Genomic DNA, 16,493 nt, shown 5'->3' with positions numbered 1-16,493 from the left:
TTAGCCATGTCCAGTAATTTGAGTACTTCTATAAAACTGATAAGATCTGAAGAAAAGTCCTAGCAGATTGCAAAGCCCATCTTAGCCCAGTATATTCTTTCTCATAATGCTCAGCCACTGACTATGGAGTTCTCGCAAGCAGAGGATGGAGATGCAACTGTCTCCCATCATTGTTCCCATACAACTGGTAGTTGGAAGATGGTTTTTCTCCAACCCCCAACCCCCTCCCCAAGCAAAAAAAGACCCAGGAGATAAAGTTGCCATCTCCACTGGCCTTTGACAGACCCATCTTCCAGGAATTTATTCAGTACCATCTTGAAGTCATCCAAGTTAGTGACTATCACCAGGTTCTGTGGCAATGGATTCCATAGATTCTGTTCTGTGCAAAGAATTCTTTTCATCTCTTCTTCCTATCAGCTTCGTTGGATAATGCCTTGTTTTACTCTGAGATGGGGAAAAACATTTTCTTGTCCACTTCTTCCATATCTCGCATGCTTTCTTTATACACCTTCATATTCCCCTCCCACAAATTGGTTTTTTCCCCAAAACCAGGAGTGGACTGCTACAGGTTTGTCCGAGTTTGTGGGAACCTGTAGCTAATGTTAGACTGGTTCGGAGAACCTCAAAATCCCACCTGTGGCTGGCCCCGCCCACCCCTCCCCTCCCTGGAATCTCCACATGGCCCATTTTGCATGTGAGGTAAGTGCAGATCTGTGTGGAGGCTTGGGGGGGGGCGGGCTTCCTGTTGAAGGCCTCCGGAGCCTGGGGAGGCAGTTTTTGCCCTCCCAGAGTCTCAAGGAAACGAAAATGCCCCCCTCCCTACCAAGGTGCAGAGGCCGACTAGGCCATGCCCACACTCACTGAGCAACTGGGCAGAGAACCCATTGCTAAAGTTTTTGAATCTCACTCCTGCCCAAAACTAGAGTTCCAAATATTCTAATCTTTTCTTGTAGAGAAGAAATATCTGTGAGATCATTTTCATTGTCCCAGAAGGCTTTCTTCTAATATGCAGATTCTTATCCAACTGTGTCAGGTGTTTTGAGTAACCCTGCTAAATTCAAGTCAGTGAGCAGGACACTTTAGAGATCTTCTATCATAATGATCATCCAGGGTCAGTATTCTCCTGGAAAGGTCTCCCAAATCTTTTTTTCTAACAGATCAGATTCCATCGACAAATATATGTTAGAAATGCTGGAAGCGTTTTCCCCCCCAATAGTAAAATAATTATTAAACTTTTATATATTCATATCCAACTCATATAATTATTCTTCAATGTCACTGCACAGTCTTCAATAAAACTGGGTTCCCAAAGCTTTGTAATTCCCAAATAATTGGCAAAGCTGGCTCAACTTGTTGATTGGAGTAACTCAGTTTTCTTTTTTCTTTTTTTTACTTCTCCATCAGAAATAATTCTAAAATCTCTAGTCTGATACAAAGGATAATATGGAAATACTAATGAAATTAACTTTAACTGGATAAATATTCTCCAGATATATCAACAATGCTCAATAGAAATTTTGGGAAGTACTATTTCAACACATCAGCAGGAAACCAGATAGTGGAATGCTGTAATAAACTATAGTGAGTGATGGAGAAACTTAGATAACCCCATTAAGAAGAAGAAATGCTTAATTTCTGATAGCATCAACTTTCTTGGTTGGGTTTCACAGGCACAGGCGTGGCCCAATCAAATAAAGAGATCAATGAACATCTTTACATGTGGAGATAACTGTGGTGTTGACTCTCTTCTTCTAACCTGTTGCTGTGACCGAGGCTTCCCAAGAGCATGACACAAACTCTTTGTCCCGACAAAAAACCCTTTTATTAATTTGCTGTGAATTCTGCTCATTTACATCCAGCAAAGTCTTTCAAGGAAGGATGTACAGTCACAGACCTTATCTGACTTGGAGAACTGACAGGTCGATATCTGCAAAATTTGGCAAGGAGTCTCGAAGAGTCACGACCCAATTAAGCAAACTAATTGTCTCCTGCAAACTCCAGTTCCCTTTCGCTCTTCTTTTATTTCCTCTGGGAGGGGCCATTCATCGTCCAGCTGTGGCCTTACTCCCAAGTTCACCCGTTCTTTAGCTCTTCCCTTCGTCTGTCAGCTCTGCGCATGCGCACATTGGGAACAGGCTCCAGCTGTTCTTCTGCTTCACTGATGTCTGACTCTGAAGGCAGCTGAAAACTGTCGGACAGCCATAGTCCCCTCTCTGCCTCTGACACAGAGCCCCCCTCAGAGCCTTCCCCAGACTCCAGCAGTGGCCCATCTTCCTTCCCAACCTCCTCACTGTCCAAATCTGCTGCCAGCTCTACTGGCCATGACAGTGCCTCTATAACTTTGAGTGGTCATTAAATGAATTGTTGTAAGTCGAGACTACTTGTTAAGCAAAAAATTGTTATAAGCTGCTGAGAGTCGCCTTGTGGTGAGATGGGTTGCGAACAAATTTAATAAATCATAAAAATAAAAATATCCCTGTTTTAACTGTTCCCTTTTTCTGGCAACTCTGCGCATGTGCACACCGGGAAGAGGCTCCAGCTGTTCATCTGCCTCATTGATATCTAATTCTGAAGGCAGCTGATAACTGGTCCCAGCTCTGCCTCTAACACAGAGCCCTCATCAATGCCTTCCCCAGACTCCAGGACTGGCCCATGTTCCTCCCCAACCTCCTCACTGTCCAAATCTATTGCCAGCTCCGCTGGCTGCTGGCAGGCCACAATAGTTTGCAAAACAGGAAAGGTTGGAGAATCTGCAGTAAACGATATATTTTTTTTACAGAATTCTTGAAAGTATGGGAGTTCTCTCAAGATCTAAATGCTAGAGATTCTAACACCCAAGCAACTCTAGACAATGTTTTGCTTTAAAAGTTATGTCATTGTTTAAACAATTATCATACTGCCTGTATTTAAGCAGACCTCCACAAGGACTGCTCCAGATGGAAAAAAATTAGAAAGTCAGTAAGTAATCCATGTCAAAAAGTCAACATTTAGCTGTATATTGTAAACATAGTTTTATTGCCATTCACTCACCACAAGGTAATTTCTCCTCTCAACCATGAGAAAATCAAGGTGGTAGCCTATGTAGGCATGTGTGAAGACTACATGCCACTGTTCTTTATAACTAGTTCTACTTCTTAGACTGACAGTCCCAAATGTGCTCATTTCAAATGGACACTATTATGATTGTCCCCCAAAGTTCACCCTGGAGAAAAAAAGATATTAAATTAGAAAGGGCTGAGTCCATCCAACCCAGTAGATACAAACACAAGTACTGAGCTTAACATTGGAGTAATAGTATTAGTTCATAAATTAAAAATACAAAAAAACCCACATCTATTTCAATCTTTTTTTTTCCTCTTCAGAAACTGATTCAGATTGATAACTGTCCAGCCTATAGGCGTAGAAACTCCATGTCATATCTTCCCATTTTTTATCCGTTTATTAAAGAAAGGGGAAAAAAAACCACTATCAAATAAACCCACAACTGGTCTTTTGCATGCCTGGAAGATATGTACAAGGCAAAAGTTCCATTCAGTTTAAGCATCCAGTTTTTAAGTAATTTCAACGCTTTCCCTCTATTTTTTCCAAAAAAAGGAAGTGAATATTCTGAGCTTCTGATGCAGGTTCTTTCGTCGGAAGGTTCTCCATGCAGGAAATGGAGAGCATAAAATGCCAATAAAATAGATGTCATCTTCAGGGATCAGAAAGCTGCTGCAGACACATCTGGATTTGCTACAAATATTCTAGCTCAAGCGCGTGCCGCAGAGCCTCGAGATCAGCATGGCAAGAGATCCTCCAGAAAGGCATGTTGTGCTAAAACGATGCATTTTAAAAAGAAAAAAAAGAAAAGTTCAGAAGATGTTTTCGAACTGGTAGTTGAAATGTTATAATCTCAGAAATACAATAATCAAACTTAAAATCATGTAGAATTGTAAGGCAATCTGAGAAATGGACAGAAAATAACAACGTACAGTGGTGGTGTGTGGAAGGAAACAAGACCAACTCTCATGACTACTTTAATGATTTATAAAAAGATAAGGAAACTATTTTCTTAGATCCCTTTCACACAGCATATCCCTCATTGATTTAAAAAATGTTTCCTCTATTGTAGAGCTCCATATGAAACAGGTCATGTTGAAAAAGTTCTTACTACATCAGAGCTGCATTTTGGAACCTAAGGCAAAAAATTAGAGACCTCTGATACCAAATTGCAAGTTGCTATCTTTTGGGGGAAAGGTAATATATTGTAATGTAGCTTTTTTTTTTTTTTGTGGTATAGACATTTTAAGAAAGCCAAATGCAAAAGGATCAAACTGTTTTTAACTTCAAAGAGAAAACTGCCCTAAATCTGTACGCCAACATTTAGCAATAGCAATAGCATTTAGACTTATATACTGCTTCACGGTGCTTTACAATCTCCTCTAAGTGGTTTACAGAGTCAGCATATTGCCCCCAACAATCTGGGTTCTCATTTTACTGATTCGGAAGGATGGAAGGCTGAGTCAACCTTGAGCCAGGTGAGATTCGATCTGCCAAATTGCAGGCAGCCGGCAGTCAGCAGAAGTAGCCTGCAATATTGTACTCTAACCACTGCATCACCTCTTTGTTCCAATCTACCAGGAAAACACTTCTACTAACACTTCCCTCTTCTACTACAACTTGAAAATAAGGTTCAAGAGACCAACTGGAGCCTATTATCAAAATAGAGAACATTGGTAATCAACGCATTCATTTTTTGTTTTCAGCTTTCAGTTTTCCTAGTGTGCATTTTGTTTCACCTCTACTGCTAGGTAAATAAATCACAAACCATTTAAGCAAGATTACATGTGTAGATCTAAGTATATATTAGCTTTGTCCCATTATATGCTTGTTGCATAGGGATAAACATCAGCCTTTCCTAACCTGATGTCTTCCAGAGGCACTGGGTTTCCAGCATCCAGGGTTCATAACTGAATTTTGGTAGTAACAATCTTAACACGTGTTGTCAAGAGCAAGTTGAAAAAAACTGGTCTACAATCTCCAATTGTTGTATTCTGGTTGAGATGACTTCTGGCTCTTTATTATGCAAGTGCCATTTAATGCAGACTTCTATTATCCACATTTTAAAAGATGAAGGAATTTATTAACTCAGGACAATTCAAAACTGAACTTTTGTCAATTTCCACAATGGATGTATCATTTAAAGCAAGCCCAGATCCAGCCTACTCATGACTAAACCGCAGAATTTTGATGCCGATTAATCATTTTGTTTTTGTTCTTTGACCAGAGCTGCTAATGCGTAAGAATAAATTAACTCACAAAAAGTGGAAAAATAATTAGCGAGACGGAAAGCAGAAAGTCCAACTTAGAACTGAGGAAAATAAAATCTCTGCTCAGGTATGTGGATCTCTGACATAGGTGTTGGTGAGAAGATGAAATAATTTCACATAATCTGTTGGATGAAATTGTTGGGTGACAGCACAAAATAAATGGTTAGAAAACAGCTTTTGCTTAAAGGAAAGAGGGTCAACCTCATCCACGCACTCATCTGCTGTTTCGATGTGGCTTTGCTTCCCTTTAAAATATCTATTTTAATTTCTCTAAAGAGAGGAGATGTTGGCAGCTCAGCCACACCTGCTACTTAGTTGCTATCAATTTATCATGCGGGCGACAGGTGAAGAGAAATGACTCACTCAGGCTGAGATACCATCAGTGCTGCTGGGGAGGCAGTGAAAGGTGCCCCCCTTCCCATGGGCCTATAAAGCTCAGGTGTGTAGCCACCCGTGCTAATGATCACTATCAATCAAAGGCCCTGACAGATCCAGCGAAGAATGCTTCCCTGTTAATGGGAAGGAGGCTTAAAGCAGGCGACAACAGCCAAGGGGCCTCTTGCAAAAAGATTGCTTAACTCTTCTGTGAAGGCCTGGTGGCCTTTGATGCAATCATGTGCACTGACCCAGTTGCTTTTTGAAGTCCACAGAAGCCCAGTCTGAGGCCTCACCCTTATCATCCCTTCACTTTTCGTCTCTCTCCGTTGTAGAGCTTCTTTAACTCTTGGTGAACCACCATGTTTGCTTGAGAAAGGCCCAGCTCGTAAAATAACAGTTGTGGCTAAAGAAAGAAAACTGCTAAGTACCAGAGAAAAGTGAAATCTACACCTCTGGTTTAGAGAAAACCAGTAATGGGAGAAAGGGGTCCCAAGAGTTTGGTGCAGAGTTTTGAAATGCTGTAGAGCTGTGGATCATTAGGCCACCAAAGGAATGAGTTTTCCTCCTGAGATCTTAGGGTCTCACAATAATATGGTAAAGGTTCCCCTTGCACATATGTGCTAGTTGTTCCCGACTCTAGGAGGCGGTGCTCATCTCCATTTCAAAGCTGAAGAGCCAGTGCTGTCTGAAGAGGTCTCCATGGCCATGTGGTTGGCATGACTAAACGCTGAAGCTGCACTGAACGCTGTTACCTTCCCACCAAAGTGGGCCCTATTTTTCTACTTGCATTTATGCATTGTTTCAAACAGCTAGGTTGGCAGAAGCTGGGACAAGCAACGGGAACTCACTCTGTTAGGCAGAACTAGGGATTTGAACTGCTGAACTGCCGACCTTTCTGATCGACAAGCTTAGCGTCTTAGCCACTGAGCCACTGCATCCCTAACAATATGGCGAAGGACTGAAATTGGGGGAGTAGTAGAAAAAGTAATTGCTCTTCTCTTTTTCTCTGTAACTTCCTTCTTTCTCTTTATTTCCACTAGCAGTGAATTGAGTGAATTAAAGTCCAACGGTATCAATTTTCTTCTGGTTTTCTACCCAGTACTTTAGTAGTGATCCAAATTTTCCTTTCTGTATTGTTTGCCTGTAAAAGTTATTTCACTTTCTGGCATTTAAAAACATTAGAAGACCAGATCTTGGACCTCCATCATGTTGTTCAACTATGTCCTCCACTGATACTCTTGACTCTAAGCCAACATTATCTGCTTTATTTGTAGAAATTGCTGCCAACCATGGTTGGATATTTACATTGTTGTTATATAGCTTTTTTGTGCATGCATATGTGTGTGTATTGTTACACAAATCCAGCGTTATTTGTTATTTTTCAGTTACTGCAAATGTTAAAAGAAAGAAAATAATACATACAGAAGAAAACTAATGTCTTATGCTTTGCTAGCTTCCATTTCATGGTGCTGTATTTAATCCTACTTCCCACTTCCCACTTTTAGAAGTGTAATCATGCAGTAGAAATGAGCAAGGACAGGTTATGATACAGATCTTGCTCCTTATTATGCATTCAACAATGATGCTGTTAATCAAGAGTAGTATCTGTAACAAGTAAAAAAATTGTTGGAAAGGCTTCAATAACTGCCAAGGGAAATGAAAGCAGGCTACACAGTAGGAAATTGGTTAGCATGCCTTTATTGGGTTTTTCAACTTGAAAAATTGAATACTTCCAAATGCCTTAGCAAGGGAAGGGATTTTTGTCTTATTTCAGGTAAATTATTCTTCATTTTTTATTTAACTGGGCTTCAAAGTAGGAAATTATACCTTTTTGGCCCCCTGTTCCTCTTCAACACCATCTCCTATTACAATGTACACAGCTTTCCGTCCGAACCTCTGCATTATCCTTTCAAAACAGCTTTCTTTTCCTGTATAGGAAAGGACAAGTATTAAATATCTTTGCAATAGAACTGCGAGCTAAAGCTAACCCTTGATTTTATTTCATTGATTGATTGATGGATTCATTCATTCACTCATTCAATGTATATCAGCCTTTCTACTCTGACAAAAAGAGCCAGTTTAGTCTAGGACAGCACCAAGTGCCGAAATAGGAGTGCACATGTGCGTCTGGGGGAACACGGGAAACCAGAAGAGCAGCTCCCTGGTGCGGATACACAGGAGCACCAGAAACCGGAAGAGCAGTTCCCCGGTGCGCACCAGTTTCTGGCATGCGAATGTGCACAGGTTATCTGGTTTTCTGGTTTCTGGCGTGCATGCATGCGCTGGCCGGCACACATTTGCATGGCGGAAACTGGAAGCTCAGCTTCCCAGCATGCACATGCGCACTAGGGAGCTGCTCTTTTGGTTTCTGGCACTCCCACATGTGTGAAGATGTGTGCCAGAACCCAGAAGAGCAACTGGCGATGACTGGTGTCCCTTGAGAGATGGCTCTGCGTGCCACTTCCAGCATGCATGCCATAGGTTCATCAGCATGGTTTTAGGACTTAGGGCGTCAGATTAGAAACCAAAAATACATGAGTTCAAGTCCCCCATAGCCATGAAAGCCAGCTGAGTAATTTTGGGCCAGTCAGTTTATCTCAGCTCAACTCATTTCAAAGGGTTGTTGTTGTATGGAAAGAAGAAGGACACATGTATGTTGGATATGTTTGCTGCCTTAATTGATTTGTAAAAATAATAAAGACGGGGTACAAATAAAATAAGCAAATAAATTTCTTAGGCAACTGTTTGTTCTCCCCCTTAATTTTTAGGGATGGGGTCATCCATCTATTTATTTTCATTGCCCCAAGGGATGGGATCCCATATATTTCCATAATAAAACAAAAATGGAAATGAGAGGAAGAAGAGACACTCTACAATAGATATTGCTTATAAAAGAAGATTAAAATAAAACCTTCAGTACACAATCCTGTCAATATTTCTATACATAAATTGGAACAACCTACAAATCCAATTATTTGCTAACCAACTATACAAACTGGTGATTCAAGCTGTTATTCTATGCATTACTTATTGTTACTCGTATTCTCATCAAAAATAAGAGCAATTAGACACGCCACATTATTTACCACTGGCTGATATATCTATTATCCATATAAACTGCTGCATTTTTTACACTGTCTTAACACTGAGCAAGTAATGGAGTGTCTACAAAGGGCAGTCTTTACAAAGTGACAATTTGAGGTACACCTTGCTACCGGTACGGTATCTAAATTGTATAACGATAATGAGGTGTTCTGTAATAATTTTGAAAACCTGTGCCTGCATTGGGAAATGATAACTAGAACAATAAATTCCCAAATCATCTGGGCGAAAGGACCATCACTAATGCCAATTTCATTCACCAATAAATATTTATCTTCACTATGCTAGAAAGCATTCAAGAGATCAGAATCCAATATAGGCAGTCCTCAATTTATGACCACAATTGACCCCAAAATATCTGTTGAGACATTTGTTAACTGAGTTTTCCTCCATTTTCTTGCCAGGGTTATTAATCCCTGCAGTTCATAAATTAGTAAGCTGGTTGTTAAGTGAATCTGGCTTCCCCATTGACTTTGCTTGTCAGAAGGTCATAAAAGGTGATCACACGATTCTGGGACAAAGCAAAGATCATAAATATGAACCAGATGCCAAGCATCAAATTTTGATCACATGATCATGGGAATGCTGCAAAGGTCGCAACTATGAAAAATGGTCATGGTGCATTTTTCAGTGCTGTTGTAACTTTGAACAGTCACTAAACAAACTGCTGTAGGTCAAGGATTACCAGTAGTATTTTAAATAATTGGTTCCTTTGCTCTTATTATTAGTTTTTCCCAACTATCCAGTGACTAGTAAAATGACTGATATTTTATATAATCTTGCATTTTGGAAAAGCAGAGAATAGATTCTGGCTTTCTTCCACATAGAATAGAATAGAATAGAATAGCAGAGTTGGAAGGGACCTTGGAGATCTTCTAGTCCAACCCACTGCCTAGTATTGGGAGAGGGAAGAAGAGAGAGAGAGGATGTGGGAGTATGTGAGCATATCTCTATTTATATCTAGAGTAAAGCTGGTTGGACTTGTGATGGAAATGTTTGAGGTTGTAGAGGCTGTTAGCAGGATTCACTATCCATTCTTTATTTCCTTTTTTATTCCTTTGTTAATGTACTCTATTTTTTATTTTGTAATTTATTGGCTTTTATTGTACAGTGCCCAGAATCAGTTTGGATGGTGCCTAAATTGAATAAAATAAATTAAATCTCTAAACAATCAGCAGTATTCAAGGCTGAACATATCCAGTTCTCTAGTAGGTTTTCAGATCCCTGATCATTCTCGTTGCCCTTATTTGAACCTGTAATACCAGAACTTGATATAGTACTCGAGGTGGGATATGAAATATGCAAAAGAGAATGGATGTTATTGTTTCTATCATTTTAAAATCAAATTACTATTGACAGTCCAATGTTGAATATTAATAAAATGATCGATACAAACCTGCAGTTTCCCCAGATTGTTCTTACCTGTCTTGGTTGCACTATAAATATTTTCAATGGGGAAGACAACACCTAGTCCATACAACAGAACTTTTGCAAGTGCTGGGATAAGCTGAGTCGTAGTCACCAAAACATTTACACAGTTAGGCCTGCAGGACAGAAAGCAGCATCAAAGAGTAAGTTATTGTGGGTCTTTTCCTTTCCAGAACAAGTTTTTTTTCCTGCCTTATATTAATCTGGAAACAGTATGTAAGTTTTGCCAACAAGTCCTATGAAATCAGTGATTAACACAGCTAGTAGTGACTAGACTTTTCAATGTTTTTTTTCTCTGTGTAAATCTAGTGAAATATGTCATAATTAATTACACAATAGGGATATAAATGGAATAAAACTTCAATTGCATTGACCCTGTGTTCCTGTTGGGGTAGCCAGTTTCTTTCATTTCTTTTCCTGCTTTCCACAGAAAGTGGAGAAGAATGAGCCAGGAATGGGACCTTTGGAACTACTTCCTCCACCCATGTCCATAAATTTGGATGAAGATATCCTTGAAATTAATATGCCTTTGGAGAACACAGGGGAGAAGTAAAACTTCTGCAGCCTGGGAACAACATGTTAAGCCACTCTTACCGGGAATGTATCAAATCCAACGCTTTCAAAGCATGCGTTAGCCAGAGATCAGTGAGCGCTTCCAGTTCTGCTCTTAACTGCAGCCAGCTTTCCCTCTTAGGAGCTCCTATTAAACCTATAAAGGAAGCAGAATGTGTAGTTAGTTCCATGGGAAGACTCCGTACCTGGAATCACTTCTACATGGCTTCTGCAAAGCCTGGCATCACGGGTTGGAACGCACCGGAAAACATGAGCTCAAAAGGAAAGGGCCCAGTCATCCAATGTAAATAATGCTGAAATTAAAACAGGCTAAAAATAAAAATTATTTCAAGAGTAATACCGTAATAGAAATAAAAATTGATTAGAGGAAGAATATTCCTGTGTGCAACAATCTCTTGGAGGTGATTTGCTGACGTCCCACCATAGCACTGATATAAGAGAGGAAGCAAGGATTACATCTATATATGCATACTCATACTTGATAATGATCATACCATTATGATTTATATTGATTGTTTCCTAGTATGATTTGATTGCTTATTTGTACCCTATTACGATCATTAAGGCTTGTACCTTATGATTCGTGACAAATGTATCTTTTTTATGTACATTGAGAGCATATGCATGAAAGACAAATTCCTTGTGTGTCTAATCACACTTGGCCAATAAAGAATTCTATTCTATTCTATTCTATTCTGTTCTAATCTAATCCTATTCTATTCTATTCTACTTTATTCTATTCAAAGTGACCTTAGTCCAACCACTGGTTGAGTGCAGGATTCATTAGACAAGCTGACAGATGACCATCTAACAAAGCAGGACTCACAATTAAATGTGGCAGTCTGGATTATACCCTGTATAGTCAGCAGATTCGTCGTCATGTTTAGGCTAAATCTCCTTTTTTTTGTTTTGTTTAACCCATTGGTTATGGTCTGCTCTTTGGAGCAACAGAGAATAAGGCCCTTCCCTTTTCTCTGTGATAAGTCTTAAGACATCTGGAGACTGCTATCGTATTTTGTCTCAGTTGTAGACCAGGGGTAGTCAATCTTTTTATATCTACTGCTCACTTTTGTATCTCTGTTAGTAGTAAAATTTTCTAACCGCCCACCGGTTCCACAGTAATGATGATTTATAAAGTAGAGAAGTAACCTTACTTTATAAAATTTATAAAGCAGAGTTACAGCATCCCTATCACCCACCATGAAAGCTGGAACACCCACTACTGGGCGGTAGGGACCAGGTTGACTACCACGGCTGTAGACTAAACATTACCTAGATCATTTAACCATCTCATAGCACTTGCTTTCCAGATTCGTCACTTCCTCTGAAATTGCTCCACCTTGTAACTGCCCATGGTTCCAGAACTGGCCACAGTACTGCGAGATCTCTCCAAGGCAGAACAAAATGGAATAATTACTTCCCATGATAGAATGACATGCATTCTATGACATTGTTACTATAACCCAAGATAGTGTTTGCCTAGAATCTGATTGGTAGGAATTATTGCCATCAGAAGCGTTAGCATGAAATTGCTAATATAATGTTTCATTTAATATACTGGTGGATAACTAAAAAGAGACAATTTAGTTTAACTGTTATAATATTTAACAATTTAATTTTAACATGATTTTATCTGTTCATTGCTATTATCTTTTAAGATCATTGCAGTTTACATTTTTTACAAATAATATAAATGAAAATAAAAAGATCTTCAAGGTCTCACACAGAGAGCTTTATTGATGTTTTAAAATTGAAATGTTAGGAACTGTTCATATATTGTGTTTAATCATATTCAGTGAACCTATCCACCGTATTGTGTTAATTAGCCCAAGCAGTGTGCTGGCCAATCAAAACTTCGTAGTGTTTCTCAAGACACAAAATCTCTCAATTTTCAATTTACCATAAAAGGCAGAATAGAGAGTCATGGGCCTTTTGTTTCAATCACCCAATATTAAAACCACAGAAAGCTTGAAAATAAATCCATTGATTCTGCTAACTAGATGAATCACAGCAAAGGTAGACATTCAAAAACATGTCGTCTCCTTTGTTGTTTCCATCTCTCTAAATTACAGAGTGTTCTTTGATTTGCTCTAAAGAACAGAAAAGCAGGTTCTTGGGGAGATGAGAAGCTGACTTCCCTGATGGGCTGGGGAGACACTTACCGCCAACATTGTTTTTATAGGTGTTGTAGAGTTCTTTCACCCTCCGGTAGCGGAATGCTAATTTCCTCATCCAATCAACGCCCCCGTGAACTCCGGAACCCAGACAAAGATTTGCTCCAGTATTTGAACTGTGAAAACCATCTGCTGAGAAATTATATGTGCTGTGGCAAAGGAAGGGAGAGAAGGAGAAGAAGTGAAAATAATCACCTAATTTTCCATTAGGATTGAGAAACTAGCAAAGACAAACGAAGAGAAATTAAGATACATTGCAGATTTCTGGCCAAGTTAAGGACAGTGGGGAGAAAAATCTCATGCTGTTTTCCCCTTCCCATCTCTCTTCTAGCTGTTCTGTCTTTGCCAGTGATGTAGCTGTCATCTGATGTACCTTAATTCACTGTTGGTAGATGGAATAAAATCTTTGGCAAGCTTCCCCGACATCCAGAGTTGACAAAAAGAAAGGTTAAGATGACGATTCCAGTTTATTAATAAGCTTTTTTGTGCTAGGCCACTGAAATAAGAGTTTTCAAAAACTCTTGTTCAGCTCTTTAGTTTTTTTAAAAAAATGAAAGGCTAATTGCACAACAGTCTCCGTGCTGCTGCCTCTTCAGTGCTATTTTTAAAAAAATATTCCCATTATATGACTTGCACTGGAAACAAATAGTAATTTTACTCAGATGTGATAAAATACAGATTGCTTCAAGTCACGTTTGACTCCAACTAATTTTATGGGGATGTCTGTATACTTTACAGGGGAAACAATATGTAAGTGGTTTGTCATTGCCTTCTTCTGGGAGTTTTTTTCTTAATTTTTCCAGCCTAGTTTGTAGTGCTGGCATTTCCTGATGGCCTCCTACCAGAACTAATCAGGTCTAATTCTGCTTAGCTTTTCGAAATCTAGAGGATTAATTGAAATATAAGGGATATATCTATTTCACTTCTGAACAAATTCACTTTTGACCGCCGCTGGAAAACAATACAACAATTTCCCTATCACGATACAGAAATTCTAATATTCTAATATTCAAAAGCATAAAAAAATTTCCCAGCATACACATCAAATTATGCCATAGCTTTTCTTCCCTGACAGCAATATGTATTATTGAGTCTAGCTATACTGGATTTTTCAAGACTGGGATGTCTCACCTTAAATCTTGTCCATTGTCATCGGATGATACATCATCTATGTGTATCTGGTCACAGTCCTGAAAATCATTTCAGAAAAAATCAGGAAATGAATACGGCATTATGAAAAAACAACTGAGAGAAGATTCCACAACAATTTCTGCTCAATTACAGTAATCAGATTTCAAGCAGCATTTCAGATTAAGCATTTCTGTAATGTTATATGGGCAAACTTGATAATACTCAACTCATAGACAATAAGCTCACTCATAGAACTGTTTATTCACCTAAGGTTCCCTTGTTTTCCATTCATTCCAGACAATAAAGGAACATAAAAATAAATAATTATAAATAGGAGTTCTATATAAATCAGTTTTACAAGCCCAAGCAGGCGAGTTCATACATGTTAAAGAACTAGAATTGGGATAGAACAGAAGTTATGATGCCACAATTCCTAATTATTAGGCTATTGAGATCTGCCATTTACAGGTAGTCCTTGCTTACCAGCCACTCACTCAACGAACATTCAAAGTTACAACAGTGCTAAAAAAGATTACTTATGACCCGTCCTTGAAACTGCAGCTATCACAGTATCCCCACAGTCACATGATTGCAATTCAGACACTTGGCAACAGATATGCATTTATGATGGCTGTGACCTTCACAGATGGCTTCTCACAAGCCAAGTCAATGGGGAAGACTTCAAAAAGTTGCAAGTCATGGTCAGGTGACATCAGACTTAATGGCACTCAATGATTCACTTAACAGCCCCAGCCAGAACTGATGAACTGATGAAATGTAAGTCATATGATTTCAGCTTATAATTGCATTGCTTAACAACAGAGTTGCCAGTTCTAATAATAGCGGTTGACGAGCGAGGACCACTTGTACTGTTATATGCATTTACATACAAATATAATTTCTACTTTTGAAAAACCTTGTACTTTTACAGGTAGACTTTCTTAGAAACATTTTAAAACTTAGATCATTTTCTGTTAAAAACTCAGCATTCACTTTAGCTCCACTGTAGACTTTAACACAGTGTTTCTCAACCTTGGCAACTTGAAGATGTCCGGACTTCAACTCCCAGAATTCCGCAGCCAGCATTTGCTGGCTGGGGAATTCTGGAAGTTGAAGTCCGGACATCTTCAAGTTGCCAAGGTTGAGAAACACTGCTTTAACAGATAAAAACATTTCTCGCTGTGGGCAAATCTGACATAGCAATTCCATACTGATTGTTATATTTATAGTTCCTTCCTTCCTCAATCTTTTTCAGGCGGCATATTAAGTCTGGGCTGACTGTACAAACATGGCCTGACAAAAATAGAATTAAAAGCACTTTTGAGACAATTAAAAGCACATTTCGATAATCACACGCCCAGGCTTTCCAGAATGATAAAACCATACACAACCATGCATGTGAATTATGAAAACCACACTGGAACAATATTGTCGCAGCCCACTCAACTTCGGTTGCTGTGAGCAGTACCGCTATGTCAGGGGAAAGGTATTTGAGGAAGATCTGCTTTCTTCATTTGTGAATGAACTGTTCTCTAGGCTAAAGTTTGACAACAGTAGCGATCACATTTCTGACTCAATAAAGTACCATGACACTTGGTGAGACACTACCTCATAGTCCACTGCTGACTGATACTATCATGTTACTGGGCAAAATGCAGCAAAACTGGACAAGGCAAGAATGTAGATCATAGTTTTTACTCCATTATTATGTTACCAGACTAATTTTTTATTCTTGCAGATTTTGCTTTTGAGAGTTGTTGAGGAAGGCAGGAAGAAGTGAACATCTGGGTGATTGAATGTAAAGCTCACGTTTTTCTCAACTAAAGAGTGGCAATGAGTTATTTCTAAGTGCAGGGTTCACATCTGTTAGGTTTGATATGCTAAGATGTTATACTGTAGGGTTATTTGATTAGTGGATCTCATGCTGGCCACGTATGCAGTTAAAATAAACATGGACATGACTTATGGTCTCCCAAAGCATCAGTGGTGGGTTCCTATCAGTTTGGATCAGTTCGGCCGAACTGGTAGTAGTTTGGCGGCCTGGATCGCTGGAACTGGCAGCAACCCAGGCCTGCCACCCCCCTGAACTGGTTCTCCTGGTAGTGGTGTAGGTGTTGCCATCTTGTTTTTTGCTTCTGCGCATGCGCAGAGCAATCCTTATTGCTCTGTGCATGCATGTGCATCACACATTAAGCGTGTGCATAGTGCACCCACGAGCGAACCGGCAGTAGTGACTGCCAGAACCCACCTCTGCAAAGCATGTGTTATCATGTATTAATATTTAGAGCATTTCATTGGGTAATTAAATGTGAAGTAATGAAAGTAACTCTACAAGAGACAGCGTATACTCAGATGGATTTTGGATTTTATCAATAAGGAGAAATAGGATTTCAAAATT

The 16,493-nt window shown here is 39.3% G+C and overlaps 1 protein-coding gene across 4 annotated transcripts in view; it reads right to left on the bottom strand.

Annotated features, from left to right (window-relative positions):
• Positions 1–2,994: 2,994 nt before the first annotated feature.
• Positions 2,995–16,493, bottom strand: part of EYA2 (EYA transcriptional coactivator and phosphatase 2) — a 123,543-nt gene continuing 110,044 nt past the window's right edge. For all 4 annotated transcript variants that reach the window (XM_087720421.1, XM_087720419.1, XM_087720420.1 and 1 more), the window contains exons 11-16: positions 14,096–14,154; positions 12,953–13,113; positions 10,812–10,926; positions 10,212–10,333; positions 7,515–7,615; positions 2,995–3,813 (exon numbers count right to left, since the gene is read on the bottom strand). In XM_087720421.1, the coding sequence (XP_087576547.1) occupies positions 3,733–3,813; positions 7,515–7,615; positions 10,212–10,333; positions 10,812–10,926; positions 12,953–13,113; positions 14,096–14,154 (639 nt within the window). In that variant the 3' untranslated portion in view covers positions 2,995–3,732. The remainder of the gene's footprint in view (positions 3,814–7,514; positions 7,616–10,211; positions 10,334–10,811; positions 10,927–12,952; positions 13,114–14,095; positions 14,155–16,493) is intronic.

The sequence above is a fragment of the Thamnophis sirtalis genome, unplaced genomic scaffold, assembly GCF_051295495.1.
Source record: "Thamnophis sirtalis isolate CommonGarterSnake01/CBP01778 unplaced genomic scaffold, rThaSir2_p1.2 scaffold_7, whole genome shotgun sequence".
In the NCBI taxonomy this organism is placed as follows: domain Eukaryota; kingdom Metazoa; phylum Chordata; class Lepidosauria; order Squamata; family Natricidae; genus Thamnophis; species Thamnophis sirtalis.
This window is presented reverse-complemented; position numbering and strand designations above follow the sequence as displayed.